This window comes from Rhea pennata, chromosome 28, assembly GCF_028389875.1.
Source record: "Rhea pennata isolate bPtePen1 chromosome 28, bPtePen1.pri, whole genome shotgun sequence".
NCBI classification, from domain to species: domain Eukaryota; kingdom Metazoa; phylum Chordata; class Aves; order Rheiformes; family Rheidae; genus Rhea; species Rhea pennata.
The window spans coordinates 2,771,627-2,794,203 of record NC_084690.1 but is presented as its reverse complement, the minus strand read 5'-3'; the positions used below and the strand labels follow the sequence as shown (position 1 = coordinate 2,794,203).

Sequence of the window (22,577 nt, the reverse complement as noted above, 5' to 3'; positions counted from 1 at the left end):
TCATCTCTGAAACAGGATAGATAATTTCTGCCTTACAGGCATGTAAATTTTAATAGTTTAGTCCTCAGTACAGCAGAGCACTTCAGTACATGTTGTCGGAGTCAATGGGATTTTAATTCTGTGATTAAATTGTTTACTGAATTAAGGCTGCAAAAATAATACTTTGAGATCATCAGAATAGAGGTGCTACAGAACTGTGAGATGTCATTATCTCAATGTTTGTGGTTAAATAAACCATAGTGACACTGGAAGCGTTTCAAAAACTAACACTGGGCATGATTTTGGCAAATCATTCCAAAAAATTCTCCCTTCAAGTCTGAATACAGCAAGACCATGTGGCATCAGAAATCTAGATATAGATTTAATAACATGGAATCACAAACAAATTGTCTATTATCATTTTTTTGTTTCAATTTTAAAGATACTTTTGGGAAGTTATTTGGAAGTTATTGAGACATTATTGTGGTTTATTTTCTGGTAGTATACTTGACTAGATATGCGCATTTTTTCCTACCTCCAAGTAATAAATGCAGTACCTCCAAGTAATAAATGCAGTTTGGGTCATTTAAAACATATATTTCAATTTGACAAATAATTTTGCCTGAGATGTTAGGGGGTAATGGTTTGGCTGACCTCTTCTTTCTCACCACCCTTTCTTACTTAAATGCAATAATTTGGAGTTTAAAGTATTTTTCTGAATGTTAGGGATGCGATTACTTTTTCTAAAAGTGATCGAATGTACATGTCTTAAGGACGTGTATCTCTCCGAGAATAGCCCTCGTTTAGTATTAGGTGTCTTTAATCTAGCCTGTTACTGATCTTCAGTTTTGAATAAATAATATTATAACTGATCTCTGTAAATGACCAAACCCTAAGCTTAGGGAATTATGCTAGTCTAGTTCTTTGTCCCAGTGGTTAAAGGATTTTCTGGGTTCTTCGGCTATAATGTCCACAGCTGACTTGTTTCTGACGCCAGAACCTGCAGCCGCAGAGAAGGGGAGGAGGGGGAAGTTGAAGAGAACAGCACCAATAGGAGAACATAAGAGATCCCCAGGAAGGGGAGGAGGAGGCTGAAAAGGAAAATGCCATGGCTAGGGCGGCTTGTTTGTATCACTGCGGAGACACAACGGCACCCGCACAAGGCTCCGTTGTCCAGAGGATCCTCTAATTGTCTTTACTCGGTAAGTAGCAGCCCTGGTGACATTCCAGACCTCGACCTCTGCCCTGTCCAGCACCAAAAAAGTGCTGTTAGGAATCATGTAACACTGGGTATTAAAAATTGCTGGAAAAGGCCACGGGGTCAACCCACAGCAGGAGTTTTAGCAACAATGCTGAATATAGCCGACTCTCTCCTTCCTCCTGTGACTTAGGCTTATTGTATGAAAGTTAGTACCACTCCTGTGCTTAAACTAGGAGAGAGGCTGTACTAGAACCACCTGGGAATTACTCTGGGAAGGAAGAATATACAAAATGTAAGCATGCTTAGGCACACCAACCCTCTTTTTGTAAAGAGCTTGGGAAGTCATTGGTCAGAAACATGCTACTAAATATTCTAGTTGGACACTGTGGTTTAGCAAATCGGAGAATAAGTCTACAAAGAGACCACTAGCTAGAGCAACAGGGTTATGTGTGTTATAGCACTATAAATAATAATAATGAATGCGGTTCAGAGATTTAGGAGCTAGAATTCAGTGTCAGCTACTGCTGAAAATCTGTACAAACCTGCTGAGGGGGTGGTGAAGAGAAAGCTTTAAAAAATCTGATTGCACTGGCAAATATCTGGGCTTTTAGAAAGTCTTCTGTATTCAGGTCTCATGCCTCCGAAAGGGACCCTAAGTGTATTCATTCCTATTTGAGAATCCTCATGACTGTTGCTGTCAAAAAACCTATCTTCTACCTAGCCTACTCCACATAGTTGCCTTTGGAGCTGTGGTTCTGCGAGATCAGGTTCTGAGCCTATAAACCGAGGTTCCACTTCAGGGAGATAAATTACGCATATTGATAGCTTCAGCTTGACCTCAAATTAGGGATATCCTGAAATAAGTACTGAAGTTAGAGTGAAAATCTGTTGTTTAGTAACAACTATTCTTGTCACATTGATTCAGTCTTCTGTGAAATATTCAAGCCAGCTGCAACAGTATTTTCTGTTAAATAATGAGAAATTAGTTTGATTAAGCTTTTTTGAGAAGATGGACTAAAAAAAAGTAAAGGAAGTGTATGGAAATTCTTGGCAAACTCTTCAACCGGTGTAAACTGAGATAACTACTAAAATTAGTGGAGCTATGCCATTTTACATCAGTTTAAAGATATGGCTTTCTATTCCCAGGCATGTTAAAGGTGTTAGTGTGCAAATGATTGCAAAAATTATTGCTGAAAGGTTTTACGCTCGAAGGCAGATCAGGTATCTGGTCCAGGGAGGGTACATCCACTGCTGTTAAAGAAAATAAAGGAGAGAAAATTGTGAAGTGTTAACTGATATTTTTAGAAGTTTTATAATGACAGGTCACATTCCCAAGGACTATAAAGTGGCAAATTTAACACCCATTATTCAAGAGGGGCAAAAAGATACAGCAATTACAATTTAACACCAGTTGTGGGAAAAATATTAGAAACCATTTTATGGGGTTTGGAAAGTGAACAGCTTGAGAAATGTAATTTGATCAGAGATGGCCAACGTGGGTTTTTAAGGTAAGTTTTAACTAACTTAGAATTCTTCAAAGATATTGCTGCCATGGGAGGCAATGGATCTTAATTGGATGGCATGTACTTGAGTTCAATTTGCCAAGTGCCAAATTGGGATGTAACTACAGATCTCCTCTTAGTTTCATTGAGCTGTGCTGCTGAACCTGTTTGAAATATGCTTAAATGAAAGGATGATGAATCCTCTTGGCCAGGCAAGGGGCTGAAAGCCAGACTTTGTTTGAAGCAGTGAAATGAAGTTGGCTTGTTTTTGCCTTCTACTTCCTGCAAGTCTTGAGAAAGACCATTATACAGGGCAAAAAAGTGGAACTTAGACGGGCTAGATTCCCATGCCAAACTGTGTGTGACCTTGGAGAAGCCACTCAGGGAAGGGTCTTTCAAATTAGTTTTTTTAGGTGTGCTGTTATATCTAACTGGAATTTGCATGTTTTCACGAGATCATACAAAGACCAGAGCGGGATAACTGTTGGAATTAGTGGCTCCTAGCCTAGGTACACATCCCATGTTTGAATCATTTTGAAAGCCAAATGCTGATTATGTTCACATTGCCTGTTTAAATTGCAGACTGCAGCTCAGGGAATGTCTCCTATCATGGCTTGCTCTCTTACCTTGACCACTGACACTGTGACTCTGGCTAAGTCTTTCCTGTGCATTCAGGTTCCTTATCAAACCTTCCTAGTCGTAAATAGGGCATTGTGACGATCTCCTACTGTGTGCCTATACATGCAGTGGCTCTTAGAGCAGATCACTGGTTGCAGTCCCCAAGGCTTCTTGATACTACTGGAGCATAAATAATAATAATGTTTCAACAAAGAAATATATAGGATTATAAATAATCATCTCCTGAACTGCAAAGAAGCAACTTAGGTCTGGTACAAGATTATTTATATAAACATCTTGTACCATATATATTTTTTAATATATTTAATTTCAGAAGAGATTTGTTGATAATTTCAGAGATAAGGCCAGAAGTTAGGTTATTAAACTGTGTTTTAGTCTAAATAATTCAATTGTATGTTTTTTTCCAAAGTATCAAGTAGCTATTAATTTCAATAATTACTCTTTGTTTAGCACTTCTGAAAAGTCAGGCTTCTTGTGCATAATATTTCAAAAGTACTTTAGATTCTGAGTTATGTAGGTCCTCTTGAAGTTTTCTTTTTCCACTGTTGTGAGTCTTGTCTGTGTGCGGGAACTGTATACATTTTGACTTTTTGTGAAAGCATGAGAAGTGCTGAGCAATGCCACTCCCTCTGGAAAGGCTTGACTTTGTTTGATGCCAGCAAGTGGACAGTGCAGTTTTAATGCTGACAAACACAAAGTGACAGGTCTTGAGAGTAATGCACCAAAAAGTGAGAGTACATATTAAAGGGATGAGTACATATTAAATGGAAGAGCCATGCAGCATACTGATCAGGGAAAGGATCCTGCCCATATATTGCTGCAGGAAATTGTTCCATTTCTTGGGTGAAGCCTCAAAAAGATTGTTGCTTCCTCATTGGGAGTAAAGCTTTTGCTCTTGGGGGGACTCATATATATATATATATATATATATATATATATATATATATGTATGTATGTGTGTATATACAAATATATATATATAGCAGAGTGCTGATTCCTTGACCTTTCCTGATATTTGTAACAGAAGAGAGTCCTGTGCAGCTGAAATTATTTGCCCTCAGGAAACAGAGGCCAGAGGCCTTCTGTGGTCAATGGAAGTATCTGGGATTATTAAAGGACCTGAAATAGTAGAGGCTGCTTGAGAGTCAGGCCTCAGCTGGAGCCAGCTGGTGCCACTGAAGGCATGATGGGGAGCCAGGAAGTGAGCCTAAAAGCCAGAAATGGCACTTGGTCCTTTTTCTGAACCTCAGCATCATTGTTGTGACATCCTGGAGTACAAAGTCTTTCAGCTGCTATAAAATGGGTTGGGGACCAAGTAATACGACTCCTCTGTTTACTAGTGTTTAACATACCGTTGATACCACGTAACATCCATTTCTGCAATTCCGAATTACCCATTTAAATGTATTGAATGTGTTTCCCCCAGTGCCAGAAAGTACCCTGCATGTTTCTATTTGGTGAACATCTGATAGGAATCCCAGGAAAGAGGTGGCATTGGTGTGTAAGAGAATCTGTAGGACTTGTCTCACTTAATGTGGTTATTCTAAGATAAAGGTCTTTAAATTTCCAGTGATGAAGGATGAATCCCAATTCCTTAAAAGAAAAAAATCCAATATAAAATGGAGGGAAAGCTAGAAAAGGTGATGGGGAGTCAGTAGAACTGTTATGGATTTGATGGCTTATGAGAGTCAAGTCGGTTAACCTGTTTTTTTCCTTCTGCTGCTATCAGTTCACAAGGAATAATAAGTCCTCCCCCGCCCCCAAAATGCCTTGTGGTGCTTCAGTGATAGGTGTCATGTGAGGTATAGAACTATTAACGAGATTCAGAACAAATACGAAACCTGAATTAAGCCTTCGTTCTCCTCACTGTGTGCATGTGTACGTGCAAACTGATGTCTGCCTCCACAGCTAATCAGCCTTCCTTTAACTATTTCCGATGACAGGCACTGCTTTTGACTTCAAATGTTAAATTCAAGCATTTGAAATGTGTTTGTTATTTTTAAAATGTGTTAATATTACCTGGGTAGATTCTAATGTAAGGTTTGTTCCCTGTGTGTAATTCTCTCCTTGAGATAAGGCCTGCCTTTCTCTGGACGTGACTTAGCCAATCCCTGCACAAAGGAATTTATAATATAAATTGATGGGACAGCTGGAATGGGACAAGGAGAAACTGAGGTACATGGTGGGGAGGGGGAATTATTATCCCATCATATGCAACAGGTGCCAACATACAACCTTGGTCCCTGCTTGCCCAGCTGTTAAACTGAATGTTATCCACCGGATCAAAAATGTAATTCTCTGTTATGCAGAAGCACCCATTTTGGGATGGGATATTTGGAATATTGGAACTAAAATCCCCAGATTCCATCTTACAATTGGAGATGCTTCTTCAGTTGGGTTGTGAAGTTCTGGGGCAGTGATTGCCCAGATAGTTTTGCCTTAGCACAGTGGAGTCATGGTCCATGATTGATTTTCCTAGGTGCTGCTTTAGTACAAATAACAACTGCCCCAAACTGCAGTGTCCTGCAAAGGTTGAGAAAAACTGAGAAACCGTGTGCTTGTTATTTGAAAAACAGAAATGTTTACTCATTATATTTAAATAAGTTAGGATCATTGTGGATGAAAGTGAAACAAGATATAAGCCTGCAATGACATGCATAAATGCATAATTAACTATTATTTCCTTTCCATATGGAGAGGATTATCTTCCTTGCCTCAGCAGGGAGTTCCTTTGTTTGGTGTCTGCCTTGGTGTCCCTTTCTTTTTGACAGCTTACAGAGGTACACTGAAAAGGGATTTCATTCATTGACTAATGAATGTTGGAATAAGGACTCTCAAGGCATGTGGAAAAGAATAAGTGATTACCTCAGAAAACTGAAGTTTAGGGACCTTAAGGGCTGTACTATTATCCTGGCTTCTCTTTTTGACCTTAAGTGGGCCCTATGGGATGATGTTGCCCACCTTATCAAGACTTACTGCTTAGTCATAAATCGAGAGAGAGATGTGTCTGTGGTAAATGCTGAAGTGTCAGCAAAAGCTCCTTAACTCAGGTTTCATAACTTGAGAAATATTTTATCACCCTTGTGAGCCAAACCCCTGAAAATCAATAGAACTTGAGAGTTGCCTGTATTGATCTGAAGGGCTGAGTTATATTGAAATATTCATGGCAGAGTGTGCGTGTGTGTGTGTGTGTGTGCACGTAGGGGACTGAGAGATAGGTAGCTTTCAGAGTGTGAAACATTCTCATTTTTCATTTAAAATAGATTAAGACTATTAGGTGACTTGCAAAGCATATACTTAAAAGGGAGTGAATTTGTTTGTCTTACAAGGAGGCTTCTGATAGGTAAAGAGAAATGCATTCTCATTATTATTATTTTTCTTAAATGACAAACTGTTTGGAGGAAGAAGTCAAGGAGATCTGATAAAATTAGCACCACATTCTCTCGGGGCTCTCTGGGGTTGCTTTGTTTGCAAAGCCAATTTGGACACTGCGTCTTTGATCTTCACTTTCAGTATTTGAGCAGGCATGTTTAGTATCACTCGTTTCACAGGAGATTTGGGATTCAAGTTTCTTCAACAATCTAAAAAGCAGTACATTAGAAGGGGAATTGTCTGCCAGTTGTCTTAGAATCTCAATACCCTTGATACTAATTTGATGTGATGCATTTCACCAAATGTGTCTACCTGAATGATGTTTTATACCCAGGAGGTTTGTGCTACTGTAGAGTATTAAACTTGGTTCTTTCTCCCCCCACCCCTTCCCATTCTTTTCTTCCAAAAGCAATTGAATGAAAAGCATCCATAATTTTAATCTGCATATAGATGTGACACATGTTACAAGTATCTGGGAGAAGGAGGGTGTGTCAGGCAGGATTCATGCACGGAGTAGAACAGTACCACGAAGAAAAACGTTGCCCATAATGATTCAAAAATATTTTAAGAAAGTGATGCTCCCATACATACTAATAGATTAATATATTCAGGTGAAATTCCAAGACCAGCCTTTTCACTACTTTACTTAAGTACCTTTGTCACATCCAGGGCATAAGTTCAAGTCTCTGTTTATCCCACAGACTTCTTAATGGGTTTGGGGCAAATCAAGATGCTTCAAGGTATTCAGGTGTCGTTGATTTCCGTGCGTATCTTGGTGCATCAGAGCCATTTCTGTAGAACCACAGCAAGCAAATACCACGGCACTGTGCTGCCTTACTGCACAGCTGTAGGGATTCGACCCCTGTGAGATACTTAGTGACTCAGGTTGTATGCCTTCCTCACACAGATCTGTAATTATAGATGTAAAGTGAAAGGGTGAATGAAAAAAAGGAGAAAGGGAGAAAAGATGATGATTATTATTTGAGAAAAAAATATTAGTCATATAGGCTGCCAGTGGACTGAAAATACTGTTATGGGAACAGACACCTCCAGAATCCTTAAGACAAAAGGTATGTAATGCAGCTTGTCAGGGGTTTGTGCTGTGTGCTTATGGAGTCCAGATCTTAAACAAAAGGGGAAAAAAGGGCAATTAGAACTGATTTCTTTCCCCAGTGTCTTACATGTGTAAATTCACCCACTGTTAAAAATAGTTATATTTAAAAAATACCCCAAACAAAACCCAAAACATTGAGGGGCGTTACTTACATGTGTCAAACTGAGCAGAAGAACAGGCCTTGGGCATCTGAGGTTTGCTGGGTTTTCTAAAGAGAACAGCAACTGCTCATTCCCTCAGTGATGTCCATGGGAGCTGTGTGCCCTGGGGAATGGAGTAGGAAGCTACCTGGGGTAGGCTTAGGATCTGTGCCCTCAGCGTTTCCTTCCCTCATCTCTGGGAAAAAAATCATAAAGTTGTTGCTAAATGGAGCTTACTAGGAAAGGAAACCTCTGTACAGCATGGCCACATATCTTAAAGGCAATCGTTGCCAAACTTGGCATATGGTTATGAATTGTACAGTGCCTTGTACACTAGTTGTATGTAAATACCAACTGCTGTTTGAAATATATTCAGCTTCACTGTTGTGCATGCAAGCATGCTGGAGTTTTGGAAATGCCAGATAGCTAGCATATGTGACAAGGTTTTATTTAGTCTGGGAGAGCATCATCTTAAATATGAAATTCATTTTTTATCCATGTTACTACTTCTACTGACAGGTAAATTAAAACCAAAAAACCCTAGAGGTGTTAGGTATTCATTTCCACACTCATATGTCCAATAAAGATGCGTAACTCCAATACTGTTGGACTAGATATTAGAAACGTCCATCATCAGTGCAAAATTTTCCTTTCGTCTGAAGACCTTATACCTATTCTTATACCCTCCTAGGACTAGCATGTGTGACTTAATATCCAAGTTTCCTAGCCAATAATAATTAATATCTTAATATCCAAGTTTTCTAGGCCTAGAGAAGTCTAAATAGGAAAGTTCCTGAGTTTTGGCGATTTTAACAGGCTGTTAAATCTAGTGGTAATCTGGATTGATCTGGAGACAAGGCCCCTCAAGACCGAAAATTTTCTCCTTAAACTCAGAGGATCCTTGCAGGCCTGGAGAGCGAGAGAAAAAGAGAGAGAGGCAGTATGGACAGAGCAGGAGATGTATGTCAAAGATCCTGCAGACTTCTCATTCCATGACTTGAAAGGCAGTGTAAATAGAGGCAGAGGAGTAACAACCCAGGCACTGAATCAGCCTCTAGCTTCTATTGAGATCTCAGACATCTTAATTTAAAAAAAAATCCAAATTTCAAAGCTTTCCCATAATATGTAGAGTAAAAGGAGGAAAAAAAAAACATTTGTCATTCTTTATTTATTTGCATTCCTCAATGGCAAAGTAAATTGAATGTTTAAGTTACTAACATCAGAGACTTGATTTCTCTGAAGCTAAAAAGCCTATTAATCACAATTTTAAAGTGTTCTTTAATTACCTTATGATAAAATGACACAGAGCGGGAGGAAAAATTGTATACTTTTGGAGCTCCTTATGTTTGCTTCAAATCTCACCGGAAATCCATGCTGATCCTTCTTGCCTCTGCTGCTTAATTCTATTCTACCACAGCTATTGTTTATCATTTAGCAATGTTAACCATATATTGTGCAATTTTGAGGCAGGGAAAAAGTGTTTAGGGAGAGCAGGCCTGATTCTAAGTTGGTTTCTGGAGGACAGAATGGGAAGGGAAGCTTCATCCTCTGCGAGAATTGGGAGGCTTTGAAATGCCGAGCTTGTGGGGGCGGTGAGGGTGGTGGTGGTGCTAGACGCCTTTGCTCAGAAAGTGTTTCTGCGCCTTGATGGGCACCTTGGTGCTTCAGGACTATTAATCTGAGTCGTGTCCCGGGCAAGAGGACCTTTGGTGCTTCTCTGGATAACAAATCGGGAGATAAAGAACCAGTAGATGGTGCTCAAGATTACATAGCACTGGCCTGACTCATGTAGGGCTAGTACAGCTCCACCTACTCATCAGATGCCCGGTTTTGGTCATCGCCAATGGCCTCTTGACATAAGCACTGAAATGAGGAGACAGGCAAAGGACTTTTTTTGGAAACACTTTAAAGGATGTGAGCAATCAAAATTAGCTATAAGGAAAAAGACAAGGCGAGTCTTTGTTAAAAACCTCTTTGTAAAACATGGCATTGTTTTTAAAGGAAGGAGAATGAAAAATAAAATAAATGTGACACTAGTTACTAGTTTTACATTATGAGATAGGTGTTCCTAGCGGGGGTTTTGTGAAAGAAATACGAAGCAAATCCAGTGTCCCACAGTGTTTAATGAGACTTTCAAGGTCTTTTCAAGTTCTTAATACTTGAGATCATTCATAAAATTGGAAACATCAGTTGCCAGCATGGAAAGCAGAATCCGAAGGCTTGACAGCCCTCTCCTTGAGTGTTACTGACAAATCCTGCTACTGGAAGGAGAAATAGCTGGTAGCTGTAGGTGGACGATGCCACAGTCCCCTTTCTGCCAGCGGTTGGTTTAGGCGAGCGTACACTGAGTTTGAATTTGCTGCTATTGCAAACTCAGCCAAATGGGTAACGTTCTGAGTTGATCTGTTTTCAGATCCAGACAGTTGCTAATGAAACAGTTGCTGTTTTGTTGACAGAACATTAATTACTTGATCTTAAGACTTGGTAATTGCACGGGCCCCCTCTGTATACATCACTAATTACATTAGCAATTATATGGCGTTTTAAAGACAAAGAAATGACTGCAGCAATTGCAGTGTCACAGGGACCCTGCTGCTAAATTTCAATCAAGTTCCTAGAATTTCAGTGAAGTGTTGAGTAAAGTCCTGCAGCATCGGAGTTCTGCAGACATATCAGTCTGTGCTAGGTTATAGTGCTGAATCCACTTAACCAAAAATTCTTGAGAAAAGTAGGGTCACTTGAATTTCACATCAAGATTAGCTGCATTCTCAAAATTGATTTCATGCAGTCTCAAAAGCCAGTTTGCTATGAGAAATATTTCTTTGTATGATTAGCTGTATTTATCCTAAAATAATCAAGAGTCATATCTCAGCAAATCATGACTTAAAATAATCATAAACATACTTTCTGAAAGCTTAATTGTGTTTTCAAGAATCTTTTTCTGCAAGTTAGTTAATAGACCTGAAAGTACTTAAGCTAAAATTCCTAGGCCTCCAAAAGCTGGACTTCCAAAATCGACACAACTGTAAGCATGAGAACTGGCAACATAGCATATATGTAATGTCACTGTTATTTTGGAATATGAAAATAAACATAGAGGATCTTTTCTTTTTCTTTTTCTTTAGAGAGCCTTAATTTAAATAAGAAGGACCCTTGGAATATGCAGATAATCTGTACAAGCACATACTTGAATTTCTGTTGTCATTTCCTTTTCCTAACCCACCTCCCTGTGCTTTCCTTCTTTGAATACAACTAGAGCATCTCAACTTGAAAAACGACTGTAACTTGTTTGGGATTCTGAAGCCCTTACACTCCACTGTAGTGTAAGTAATGAAAGTGAGCTGTACACTTTTGGGTGCTCTGCTAGGATGAATGGGAACATGAAAGAAATCCAATGCTTGTAATTTTTTTTTTTCATTTATTTTGTAGCTGTGCTTCTGGTTTGCAGGCCAGAGGGGAAAGTAATTATATGGCCAGATCTATAGATGGCCTAAATTGATACACTTCCACTGACTCGAGCTCATGATAGCTGAGGATCCGGCCCATGTCTTGTCGAGTTTTGAGGTTGTTAACAGGGAGAGATGGTATTATTACCAACAGACAATCTCTCTCACTTGTGCTAGCTATTTATTCCCATGTTCCTCCCTCCCCTCCCTTTTCACTGTTCCTCAAGTACTGTGGAAGGCTGGCAATTAGAAAATAGACAAAAGTGTGTGCAATCAACTGTGTTCTTGCTACAGAAAACACTGTCTGCAGAAATCCACTTTATAAACTGGTATTTGATACAAAGTCCTTTATCCCAAGAGCTAAATGTGGGATTGTGGCTGTGGCTTGGAAGAACTCTTCCCTACAGTACAAAAGAAGTAATTAGGTTTGTTGTCTGGGCTGCTCTGTGCTCAGCATGTCCTAGCTGAAGTCATCTTGGTAGTTATTTCTCACCTTACGATCTATGAAAACACAGGAGTTGTTTGTTTTTTTTTGCTTTTGGGGTTTTTTTCTAGTGGTGAGGCAAAGTCATGGCGAGAGCTGGTTGACATGCCTTTTGAGGGATCAGCTTTCTATTGCTGAAAATGAACAGAAACGAGAATGAGGAAAATCTCAAAACGTGTAAATTTTGATTTGTTTGATCGCACTGAGTGTTCAGTTGCAAGCGTTCAGCTGTGACATGACCGTGTCAATTTGTATGCTTAAACCGCAGTGGAAGATGCGACCTTAGAGAAACAAGAGATGTTTTTTTCCGAGGGAAGAACAACCCCAGTTTCTGACCAGTTCTGCCCAGAATCACATTCATTAATGCTGTGATTCAGAATTATGTGAGGTCAGTTTAAAGCTCCAACAGACTTTAATGGTGTGGCAGGGTTACCACTAAGAGCCCCTCGTTACAGACACACTAACAACCTGCACTCAAAACTGATCAGCATCAGCCTCTGTGGCCACACTGGATTGCGAGGAATTCTTGCTGCTATGAGCACAAATGAACAGGAACGAGTTTCCCCAAGGATGCGGCTGTAAAACGTGCAGAAGCAGGAAAGCAGCCATCCTAGTACCACAGGAAGCGGCAGGGGCCGGCTTGAGGTCTGTCACGCTCGTAGCTTTTTCTGTTGTTGTTGTTAAAGCTCAGCACAAAGCCAGAGGGAGCAGAACACCAGCTACGCCCCTCGCTACCAGCAGCCTTGTACTGCTTCTGTGGGGCAGTGTTGTGGTGCCTTCCACTTTGGGAAGTGTTGGGTTCCTGCTTCCCCTTGCCTACCCCGACGTTTGTGGGACGTTGGCTCTGGCTGCGCCCTCTGCTATGGCCACCAGCTGCCTGTTGAATCCAGCCCTGCAAGGGGAGTTAATGAAATATTCCTACTTACAGAACCCGGTGCGATTAAAGCTTCAGATCTTTGCACCTCAACAGCTGTGTGTTGTCACTGAGATAAATATTTTAACTGGGCTAGCAATTCCCTCGCTGCCCTGCGTAAGTGGTTGAAAGAGTGGCTATTGTTTCAGCACTTTCTAAGGTGAAATCCAAGTTCTGACAAAACAGTCATCTAGAAACAACCCCTGAAGACAGGCGTGTGGGATACACAAGGCCTTTCTTAATGCATCGCGCAGACGTGCAACGTGAACATGGGTAATGGTGATCAGACAGATGGTCTTTGATGATGCTACCTAATATACTTGGCTTTTGGAGGAGTCGTGTGTGCACTTTTTTTTTGAAATTAGAAGTTACTGTTTTTTTTCTGAAATTCTTTTGCTGGGGTACTTCATGCATGTCCCTCTCAGTGATTTATTAGCAAGTTACTCAGACTGGCAGAAGGTTCCTAAGGGTCAGAGTGATGACACATCATAGGCACATACTGTACTTGTATATGAACAATTCCTTAGAAGAAGCTACAAATCAGTGGTAGAGCACAATAGATCTCCAGGCTGTCATCTCCATAATGAACTTCCCCACTTGAATATGAAAGTAAGTAAGTCAATGAGCCACTGTTACAGACTTAAAAATCTTTTTAAAAAAGTAACTGTGAGTTATAGCACTAAAATCATCGCTTAATAAGCTGCTGGGAGGTCATAAGAGGAAAAAAAAAAATAAAACCACCATCAATCTGTTTTTAAATACTATAGGCCGTAAGCCCTGTTCAGGGGGAGACGAAGGGTCTCTCACTAGGACAGTGGACCCTTTAGGTTTCACAGTACAGGAAGAAGGTCATATACTAACTGCACGTTCTCCCTGAGTGAGCAACTAAAACATGACCAGGAGAAGTTGACTTCTCTGGTTTTGGTTGATAATGCCTAATGTTTTCAGATGCTTTCACAGACATCCAGCAGTAGTTTAAACAGTCGCTCATGTTCTGTCTTCTGTTAATCAAAAATGTTGTCAGTAAAAATGGCTTTTGCTTTCATCAGCAAAGAAAATTTTCATTTATTTGAACCTTTCTAATGATTTTCCCACAAGAAAACTGAATATTCCTGTTCTTGATAGCTGATTACTGTTTTCTGAAACACTTCTCAGCTCCCCAGTTTATTTTTTAAGTTAATTTGTATTTTTGATCAATGGTCTTGCAAAGGCACAAAGAATCCTCTGCCTTATATGTGATTCCCCCAGGCGTCGGCTCCCCATATAGCCTCGTCCTTCTAAAGACAGGCAGAGTGAAGCGCAAGCAGAGCAGTGCCTCTGCCCTGCCTCGCTTGCTGGCGAGAGCATGGGAGCTGCAGAGAAGCACATTTAGACGTCCCACTGATTACATCTCGCCCTCTACTGCAAGCGGCAATAGAGATACTTGAGACTTTTTTTCTTTGCACAGTTGTGCACGAAGACAGTACCTAAAATTTTTCATTATCTAAAAAAGGACCGAGGAACAAAAGCAAACTTAATTCTGAAGTCCGAGTCAAAAAAAAAAAAAATAGTATAAGACTACATGGGTTGTTTTTAATTTTCATCTTTGACCAATGATTTGCCACTAACAAAGGGGGATGGTTTCCCAAAATAAAATTACAGAAATTTGACTCCTCTTCTCCCCCAAGAATGAACGTGTTGCTACTTTGTTAATCAGGCGTAGGGAAGAGAAAAGGTCAGAAGAACCAGTATTTCTCTTACCCCATAACTTGTGTATCTGGCTCCCCCGAATTGTGGACGGACACCTTACAAGCACAAGGGCTCGATGTGAGAGCTGTTACATAACACACGCCTTTTAAAAAAAATCTTACTGCTGTAAGAGTATCTTGAGTGACCCATGCAGATGATAAAAGATACAGAACAAAGCACGCTGAACACTCTGAAATTAAGATAATTCCCCCCCTTGTTTACAGTACAAAAATTTTATTTTTTTTTGTTAGGATAATTTAAAGTTTAAAACTGAAGTAGACATATTCATTTTACAAACAAGATATTCTTCCATAAGTAGGACCATTAAAAACAGTAAACAAAAAAAGCTGTCTTTACAAAAGCTCTGTGCATAGCAACTTCATACCGTATAACTGACAAAGCAAAAAAACAAAAAACAACCAAACCCCCCCCAAAAAAACAACCAGCCAACCCCAAACAAACCCCAAAACTATACAGTAGGGAGAAATGAGGCCTTAATTTACAGAAGGGAGAAAACGGTCTTTAAAACCATGCATATTGGAAATGTGCAAAGAAATAGGGAGAATAAGATGCTATACCAAGATAAATAAAGAAATAAAACATACTCTTTAAAGTTATGATAAAATTTGTAATCATCTATCACAACAACTTTCTTCTTTTCAGTGGCAAAAAAGAAAGCTGTTAGGGAGTATTAAATGGCAATAACTAAAAGAGGACAGATTTGTTTATTACACTGAAAAAAAAAATCCTTTCACAAATTTTTACATTACTTCTGCTGGGTGTTTGCTACCGCCAAAGTCCCTTCACTTTCAAGGAGTCCTGATGGATTTATTTACACACATTTTTTTCTTGTGAAGCTACCAAGCTCTGCAGTCATCTTTCTTTCACATGATGATTTCCATGCATGAGCAAAACTCGTGTTCTAAATCATTCCTACATTTACTTTGTTTCATTTATTTGGCTTGAGTCAAACCAGAAAAAGTGTTTTTTTTTTCCTTCTTGTTTATATTAACTTAGGCAGCTACATTTGTTTTCCTTCCTACAAGCATCTGAAGTAGTTTTCTAGGGAAGGTTTCCTTTTTTTCCATTGGACTCTTGGCTGTCCCACTTGAACAACTGGATGGAGCTCATAAAAATAATTAAAACATGAAAAGGAACATTCAGAATTTCAGAACCTTTTCAATTTTATTTTTTTAGTCAGCTTGTCAATTTTTCTTGAATCTTTCTGAGACTTCAGTGTTGTTTTATGCAATAACCCCTCCAATTTATGTAACGGGTGGACAGAATAGCTTTTTCCCTTGAAATGTCTCAATTTTTCATTTGAAATCATTCTAACTGAAATTTTGTAATGAAAAGCTTTGTTAAAGATGTGGAGGGAGTCAAGCTAGCAAGCTGCTGCTCTTCAGCATGTGGTCTTAGAAATTCATATCTGGAATATTTGATGGTTATAGATCTTGAGTGTAGCAGAGAGAACAAAATTTGAAAGTAGCCTGCACAGAGAAGGGAAGGGAGAAAACACACCAGAAATGGGACTGGTATGAGATATTTTTGGGAATCTAGGATTTGATGCAATGTTCACTAAAATCAATGGAAGTCTTAAACCCAACTTTAATAGTCCTAAATCAATCTTTTTTTCCCCCATGCATCCAGAATTCCAAGCATGAATTTAGACTTCCCATTATTAGTCTTTCTGGGATACTGATACCTATGAACATATGAAATAAAATTATTCTGAACAACAGCTATGAGGCTAGGCAGTATGTCTTGTTGTGCTGTCCCAGGTGAATGTACAGCAGAACACACTTACAGCTGCAGACTTCTTACCACCTGTGATTCTTTCATATTTTAGAGATCGCTTAGCTTCAAGGTTGGTTGCCTTGTTGACCCTCAGTGATTGCTACTTCCTTGAAGACATGAAGGGCATACAAAGAACCTGCAGTGTCACTGAACCACAATTAACAGTGAGTTATTTTATTTCATGTTTTCTGGCGTGCAGACACTTCTAGTAACCTGACTTGCAAGACCTATGAACTAGATTCCTGCTTCTTAAAAACACATTATTCCCACAAAAATCTATTTTAAAGTTGTTCTTAATTGCCACTTTTGCTAGTAAATTCAGGCTTTGAATTTTTGACAGTAAAAAAAAAAAAAAAAAAAAAAGCCTTCCTTTTAAAAAATGAATTTAATAGCATTGAAAAGGCACCTAATGCATCCCCTACTAAAAAGCCCCAGCAGAGTCAGGAGTAATAGAAAGCTCACAAGTGTCACCTCTAGGAATGCCAGGAGTCGCCCACTTTCAGTGTCTTTGCCATCCCCTGGCTTCTCTGCTGTACCGAGCTCCAGCTAAGAAACACATCCTGGAAACATTTCAGTACGCTAAATACATCTCACATAGCTCAGTTGTACACCAGACTATGAAAATTGAGCGTCAGTGAGAATCTATTCCTACACAGTTTGAGTAAGAAGCAGGGTCACAGGAAGTCAGTTGAACTGCACTGGGGTATTCACATGAGTGAATTTACACACACGTTTGCAGAATGCAGTCCTATGGCAAAAACTACTGGGAAAAGCCTGTCTGTTAGATGAGGGTCTATAAATTCATACCACACACAACACCAAGCTGCTTTGTCACTAATTATTGCAGCTGGATTTGAACCATAGATCTAAATAGAGACTTTCTAGTCTATTACTAATCCAGATTAGCTCCAAAGTACAAATGACCTCAGCCATGCAAGTTGTCACAGCTGTTCTCCATCCTGAGTCCAGTAATGACTTGAACATTTTCTACCATACATAATGATCACCAAAAAATCCTATTTTACTTACCAATCAATAAAACTACTGGGCGAATGGACAAGTTTTGGGGCCATACATTAAGGGTTTATTTATAAATAGAAAGATGTTATCATAGGAACAACTATTTGTGCAACTATGAATAGTATGTATTTGAGTGGGTTGTAAGTGTAGTGTAGCTGATTTGGAGGGGTCCTTTTCTCTCAAAAAAAAGGCTTACCAGCAAGATTGAGTTCTTTAGAGTGCTCTCTGGTTTAGTCAAATAACTAGTGATTGCTTTTTAATTGCGTTTTCACCTTCCAATTTCAGGAGAGGAGATGCAAAGGAGAACTAAACTATTTTATACTAAAATGCAGAAAAAATCAAACAAAGCAACCGATTACTTCTATGAATTTCAATATATAAATGGAAAATACTTACCATTTTTAATGACTCAGGATAAAAGTGCATAAATTATTCAAATACATATTTACTCTTCATAAATGCACCCTTAATATGAAGTATAACTGAACTTAAGTTGTTCTAACTACATGGAAAACAGTATGTTAGAGAACCTTTTCCCTCTCAATTTATATATTGAATCTACAGTATACACTTAGTACCTCATGACAAATCTGATCGGTGCAAGTCCCTAAGTGCCGCTCGTTTGCCAGTGGGGTCTTCGACACTTACCAGTTTATCCTAGTACCTGAATATCATGAAAACAAAAATTGGAAGAGGGGAAAGACGACGTGGATGAAATTTCGTACACGAATTAGTGACCTGTACACCACAACGTGTATAACAGTTTCTGATGAATTTGTTAATCAGAAAGAATCCTATACATCCTTGCACACAAATTCAGTAAGAGGGAGGAAGTGAGGAACAATTGCAGCAGTAATAATATATCTCAAACTTGTCACTACATTTTTGCATCATTTTTCTTCATTGTACAATTGGAGGAAAAAATCCAAAAAGGGTTTAATTTCTACCTCTACATACAATAAGTTACAAGTTTATTTATTTAAATAATTGTAAAACATCTTACATTTTTAAAGAGGTTAAACTATAAGCAAATACACACATACACCAAAGTTCCATCATTCATGTCAGTTTGTCCTAGAAATTCTTTCATGCTGGTACCCTGTTTTATTGATTTTTTTTTTTCTGCATAAACTAAATCGGTATCTGAAAGGCTCCATAGAAAATAGAAACTTCAACTTTTTTTCCCCCTACAAAGTAAAACAAATTATTGTATCCAAAATATCAAACTTGAATCATTTTGCCAATTTCTTTCTCCTTTCAATATTTTACAAATCTTAGGAACGCTTCATGTCTTTCGAGAAAGACTTTGCATTTGTGATGCTGTTCTGCCAACTGTTGTTCATCCTGGCTCTTTGCTGATTCTTCATTCACAATATTTTAGGAGTTGATGTGGTTGTGTCAGAAATATGAAACAGGTAAAAGATGCAGACTTCTATCTTGTCCAATCCATAAAAAATGTTCTTTTTTTTTTTTTTCTTTTCCTGGGCCTGGCTTTCCCCCCAAAAAGAGCTTGTAGTGCTATTTTTTTTAATGGTCCATCACAATAAGTAGTTTTGTGCTGTAAAAGAAAAATGGAAAAAAGAGGAAAAAAGGGAAGAAGGAAAGGAGCAAAGCTGCCTCTTTCTTACATCGGGGGAACGACAAGACCAGTCATGGCTGAAAAAGAAAATTGACAGAGATGAAATTCTGGCAGATTTTTATGGAACAAAATATATTTCACCCTTCTGTGTGCAGTTAAATATTACAGTGATTACTATATTTACAGGCTAAGTTATTACATTAAAAGAACTTCAGTTTCTTTTAATATTTTTTGTTTATTGAGAAGAACTAACATTGTGAGACATAGTGATCACACACAATGGACAATCTGCTATTTCTTAGCAAATTCACCAGAAGCCCAGCTGGCTCTTAAATGGATAAAGGAGATAGTGGATTAATTCAACTCTAAGGACAACAATTTTCAGAAATGCCTAATGATTTTTGGGGGTGCTCAACTTCTGAGACATCTTGGAGATGGATGTTGCTCAGAACTGTTCCCAAAAATTCAGATTTTCCTGCTTTCTTGAGTTGAATACTCAAAATTATTCTGGAAAATCAGAATCAAGTAGGGTCTCCAGTTTCCTACTCAACCTGCTAATTTGCTTGCAGGAAGGATTATGCTGTGAGCAAGGAAGGATGACGTGAAAGCAAATGGGAATTTGCCCATGAACTGCTTACGGAACCCAGCCATGGAATTACAAGTCCCAATTCATTGGACAATGACTGGAGCTAGGTTTTGCTAATTTAGTTTCAGTGGAAAAATGGACGAGCCTCTCCTTCTCGCTTGGTTTACCCCATATGTCTGAATCACTGCAGTCTTACCTGGCACATTCCCAGAACACTGGGCTTATGTAAATTATTTATTAGTCACTCTCACTGCCTTTAATTGCAGCTATATTCCTCATAACTGACAACAAGAACATTTGAAGCTGCCTGGAACTGGTCCTGTTCCCAAAGGTTTTGAGGGGTAAGTTCAGTTTATACGTATTTATATAACAAATGAATGAGTCATATTTTCAAAAGGGCCTCAGTGCAGTGCAAGGTTCTAATCCTGCACAGATTTATGTTCACTGAAATTTGTGGGATTATTCACGTGTTTAAAGCGCTGTCCTCTGGGAATTAATTTCACCTTTATGTTCATAGTGTTTAAAAAATGCTCAGGGGAAGATCCTCAGCTAAGAAGCCTTTTACTGGAGCTGTGTTGATTTTAACCAACTGTAGATATGGTCTATGATTTAATATGATAGGAAAATAAAAATTTTCGTATTTTGTAACTGACTAGACTAAAAGTCCCTGCCAATTTTGGCAGATAGCTGAAACAGAAAGTAAAACTGTCTTAGATAGGTATCTACTTCTTCTTTTATGCTTAAGAATTTGGTAGCATTTTTCAGAGATATTATAAGGCTATTTAACTACACTAAATAAGGTGATAGGTAAATATTCATGTCGTTATTTTGCAGGTAGAGAGACAGACAGGCAAACAGACAGACACGGCATTTGAAGAAGAGATTTTCTGATAGCACTAATGAGGTGCTTCTTTCCTTTGCCCCATCCCCCAAAACAGAAAATTATCCCAAGTTCCTTGAGGTTTTTTAGTGCTCCAGCCTGGCGCTGGAGAGCCTTCTCCCTGTGCATTAACCACACGCCTGCCTTTTTGTCCTCTGGAAGAGAAAACGTAAAGAAAAAGTCCCTGACTGATGCCCGCTTCCAGGTTCTGCTGGGCTGGTGGAAGACGTAACTGTCCTCAGCTGCTTGCCGCCACCCCAAGGTTTCCCAATGGAGCAGTTTGTGCAGGCGCGTCCTAATTTGCCTCCAGCAAAATCAGCCAGGTTAGCTCAAAGAGTTTAAATAGTTTGTCTGAGGTAACCTGGCTGGCTCTTTCGCCTGAAGTGAACACAGGAGAGCCTGCACAAACTGCGTGCCTGGGCGGTCCGTGCGCGTGGAAACCTTTGCTGCTGCATCGCCAGACACAGTGGCAGACTCTCTGCAGAGCCGTTGAGATTGCCTGTGCAGAGAAGCAGCAGACAGTCTTAGACAGTCTTAAACTGGTATAGCTAAAGTGGTTTAATTTGAAACATGTAGGGGGCTGTTGCCAGTGTAGTTTAAAGCCTGTTCCCAAGGGTGATAAGCCATGTTGGCATGAAAGATTTTTTTGATACTACTCTTATCAGCATTATTTTCTTTCTATTAATCTAGGAAAACTTCCAGCAGAGCTAGGGAAAGATCAAGCGTGAGTCTCTTCCACATCTCTTCAAAAATATATTAAGGGTATTTGTAGATGCAGCATTTTGGAAAATTTAAGCTGGGGGGGAAAGTACATTTGTACTGTATAATTAAGGAAGTATGTTAGCTAGCAGTCCTGAACTCAGCATATTGACAGCAAGAAAAAAAAGTGACATCCACTATCAGGAGCATTATGCTGTTACTTCTGGGGTTCTGGTTCCTCTTTTGCCACCTTTTCTAAAATCCTTTCCTCCTAAGCACGCCCTTTCTTTCCTCTCCTGACTTCTGCCAGAAAAACCGATCTGTTTTGTCATTCCAGGTTCTAAGGGCTCCAGATTGGAGATACTCCTCAGAGCTTGTTAGGATGGGACCTGTCAGTGGGGAAATTCAGGTAACACTGTAACACAAAAAGGATGGACAAAGCCTTATCATTTCATTGGAATGTTGCATCTTCACCTCCTTCTGCAACAAAGAACAAGCTGAGGAATATTGGCTGGAATTTTCACCTGTTTTTCAACAGCACACGTAAACTGCTTTGCTCTGTGGTTCTCTCCTCATACATACCCTCAGCTGTCCATTTCTACCCCACCTCCACTCCCCTTTGGGGCTACACTGTCAAAAGCCTATTCCCAGCCTGTATCGCTTTTTATTGAATGTTTGTGAGGTTTGGATTAAGGTCTTACACTGCTAGCAAAGCTGTAATTATTTTTGCCTGTATTACTATATATTGAATCGATGTAACTTTTCAATAAAGGTGGTTCAATGCAGGACACTCCCTGATGAGTTGGGAATATAGAAACCACAGTCATTATCCCAGAGGGTTTTTTTTCTTGGAGGAAAATGGAAAAAGAATTAGAGATGAGCCTTATTGTATTAACCTTGACAGCTTGCAATTATCAACTGAAACACTTGATTAAAATTGTCACAAGGTTGGAGAATTTTTTTATAAATAAATAATCAAACATGGATAGTACCCAGATGCTATGGTGATAGGCACCTTTAATGGGTGTAATTAATAATGATCATAAGCCTGGTGTATAGCAGAGGTGCCTGAATATGCTGTCTTGCTTTGTTGTGAAAAAGAATTCTGTGCAATTCATACAGTCATCACTTGGTAAGAACTGGCAGAGGGCTCAGTGCTGTATTAGCCTGTACACACATGCACACTCTCTCTCCCTGGTTGGTGGCTTTGAGGTATGTAGCTTGTGACCTGTTTTAAAGAGGATGCTTTCTAGAGAAGATGAGCATTGGTATTTTCAGTCATTTTCATGTTAAATGTCTGGATCTCTCATTTGGTTATATCACCTGATTTTTCTTCTTTTGCCACTAAATTTCTAGAAAGCTCCATTCGTATTGCTCAACAGCTCTTAGAAGAGGAAGATGAAGTGCAGCAGTTGTACTACTCTGAGCATCTTAAATGAAGTGTCCTACCATCTGCAATGTCAAACATTTCTACACACAAACTGTCCCAGATACAAAG

General features: G+C 39.2%; 1 protein-coding gene and 1 long non-coding RNA gene across 3 annotated transcripts in view; one reads left to right on the top strand and one right to left on the bottom strand.

Annotated features, from left to right (window-relative positions):
• Positions 1-1,091: 1,091 nt before the first annotated feature.
• LOC134152031 (uncharacterized) lies at positions 1,092-22,152 on the top strand. Its single transcript, XR_009960960.1, has 4 exons — positions 1,092-1,181; positions 16,368-16,479; positions 19,767-19,841; positions 21,417-22,152. It is a non-coding gene; the product is annotated as an uncharacterized LOC134152031 (long non-coding RNA).
• Positions 14,771-22,577, bottom strand: part of EBF2 (EBF transcription factor 2) — a 148,040-nt gene continuing 140,233 nt past the window's right edge. For both annotated transcript variants that reach the window (XM_062597065.1, XM_062597067.1), the window contains one exon: positions 14,771-18,991. In XM_062597065.1, the coding sequence (XP_062453049.1) occupies positions 18,960-18,991 (32 nt within the window). In that variant the 3' untranslated portion in view covers positions 14,771-18,959. The remainder of the gene's footprint in view (positions 18,992-22,577) is intronic.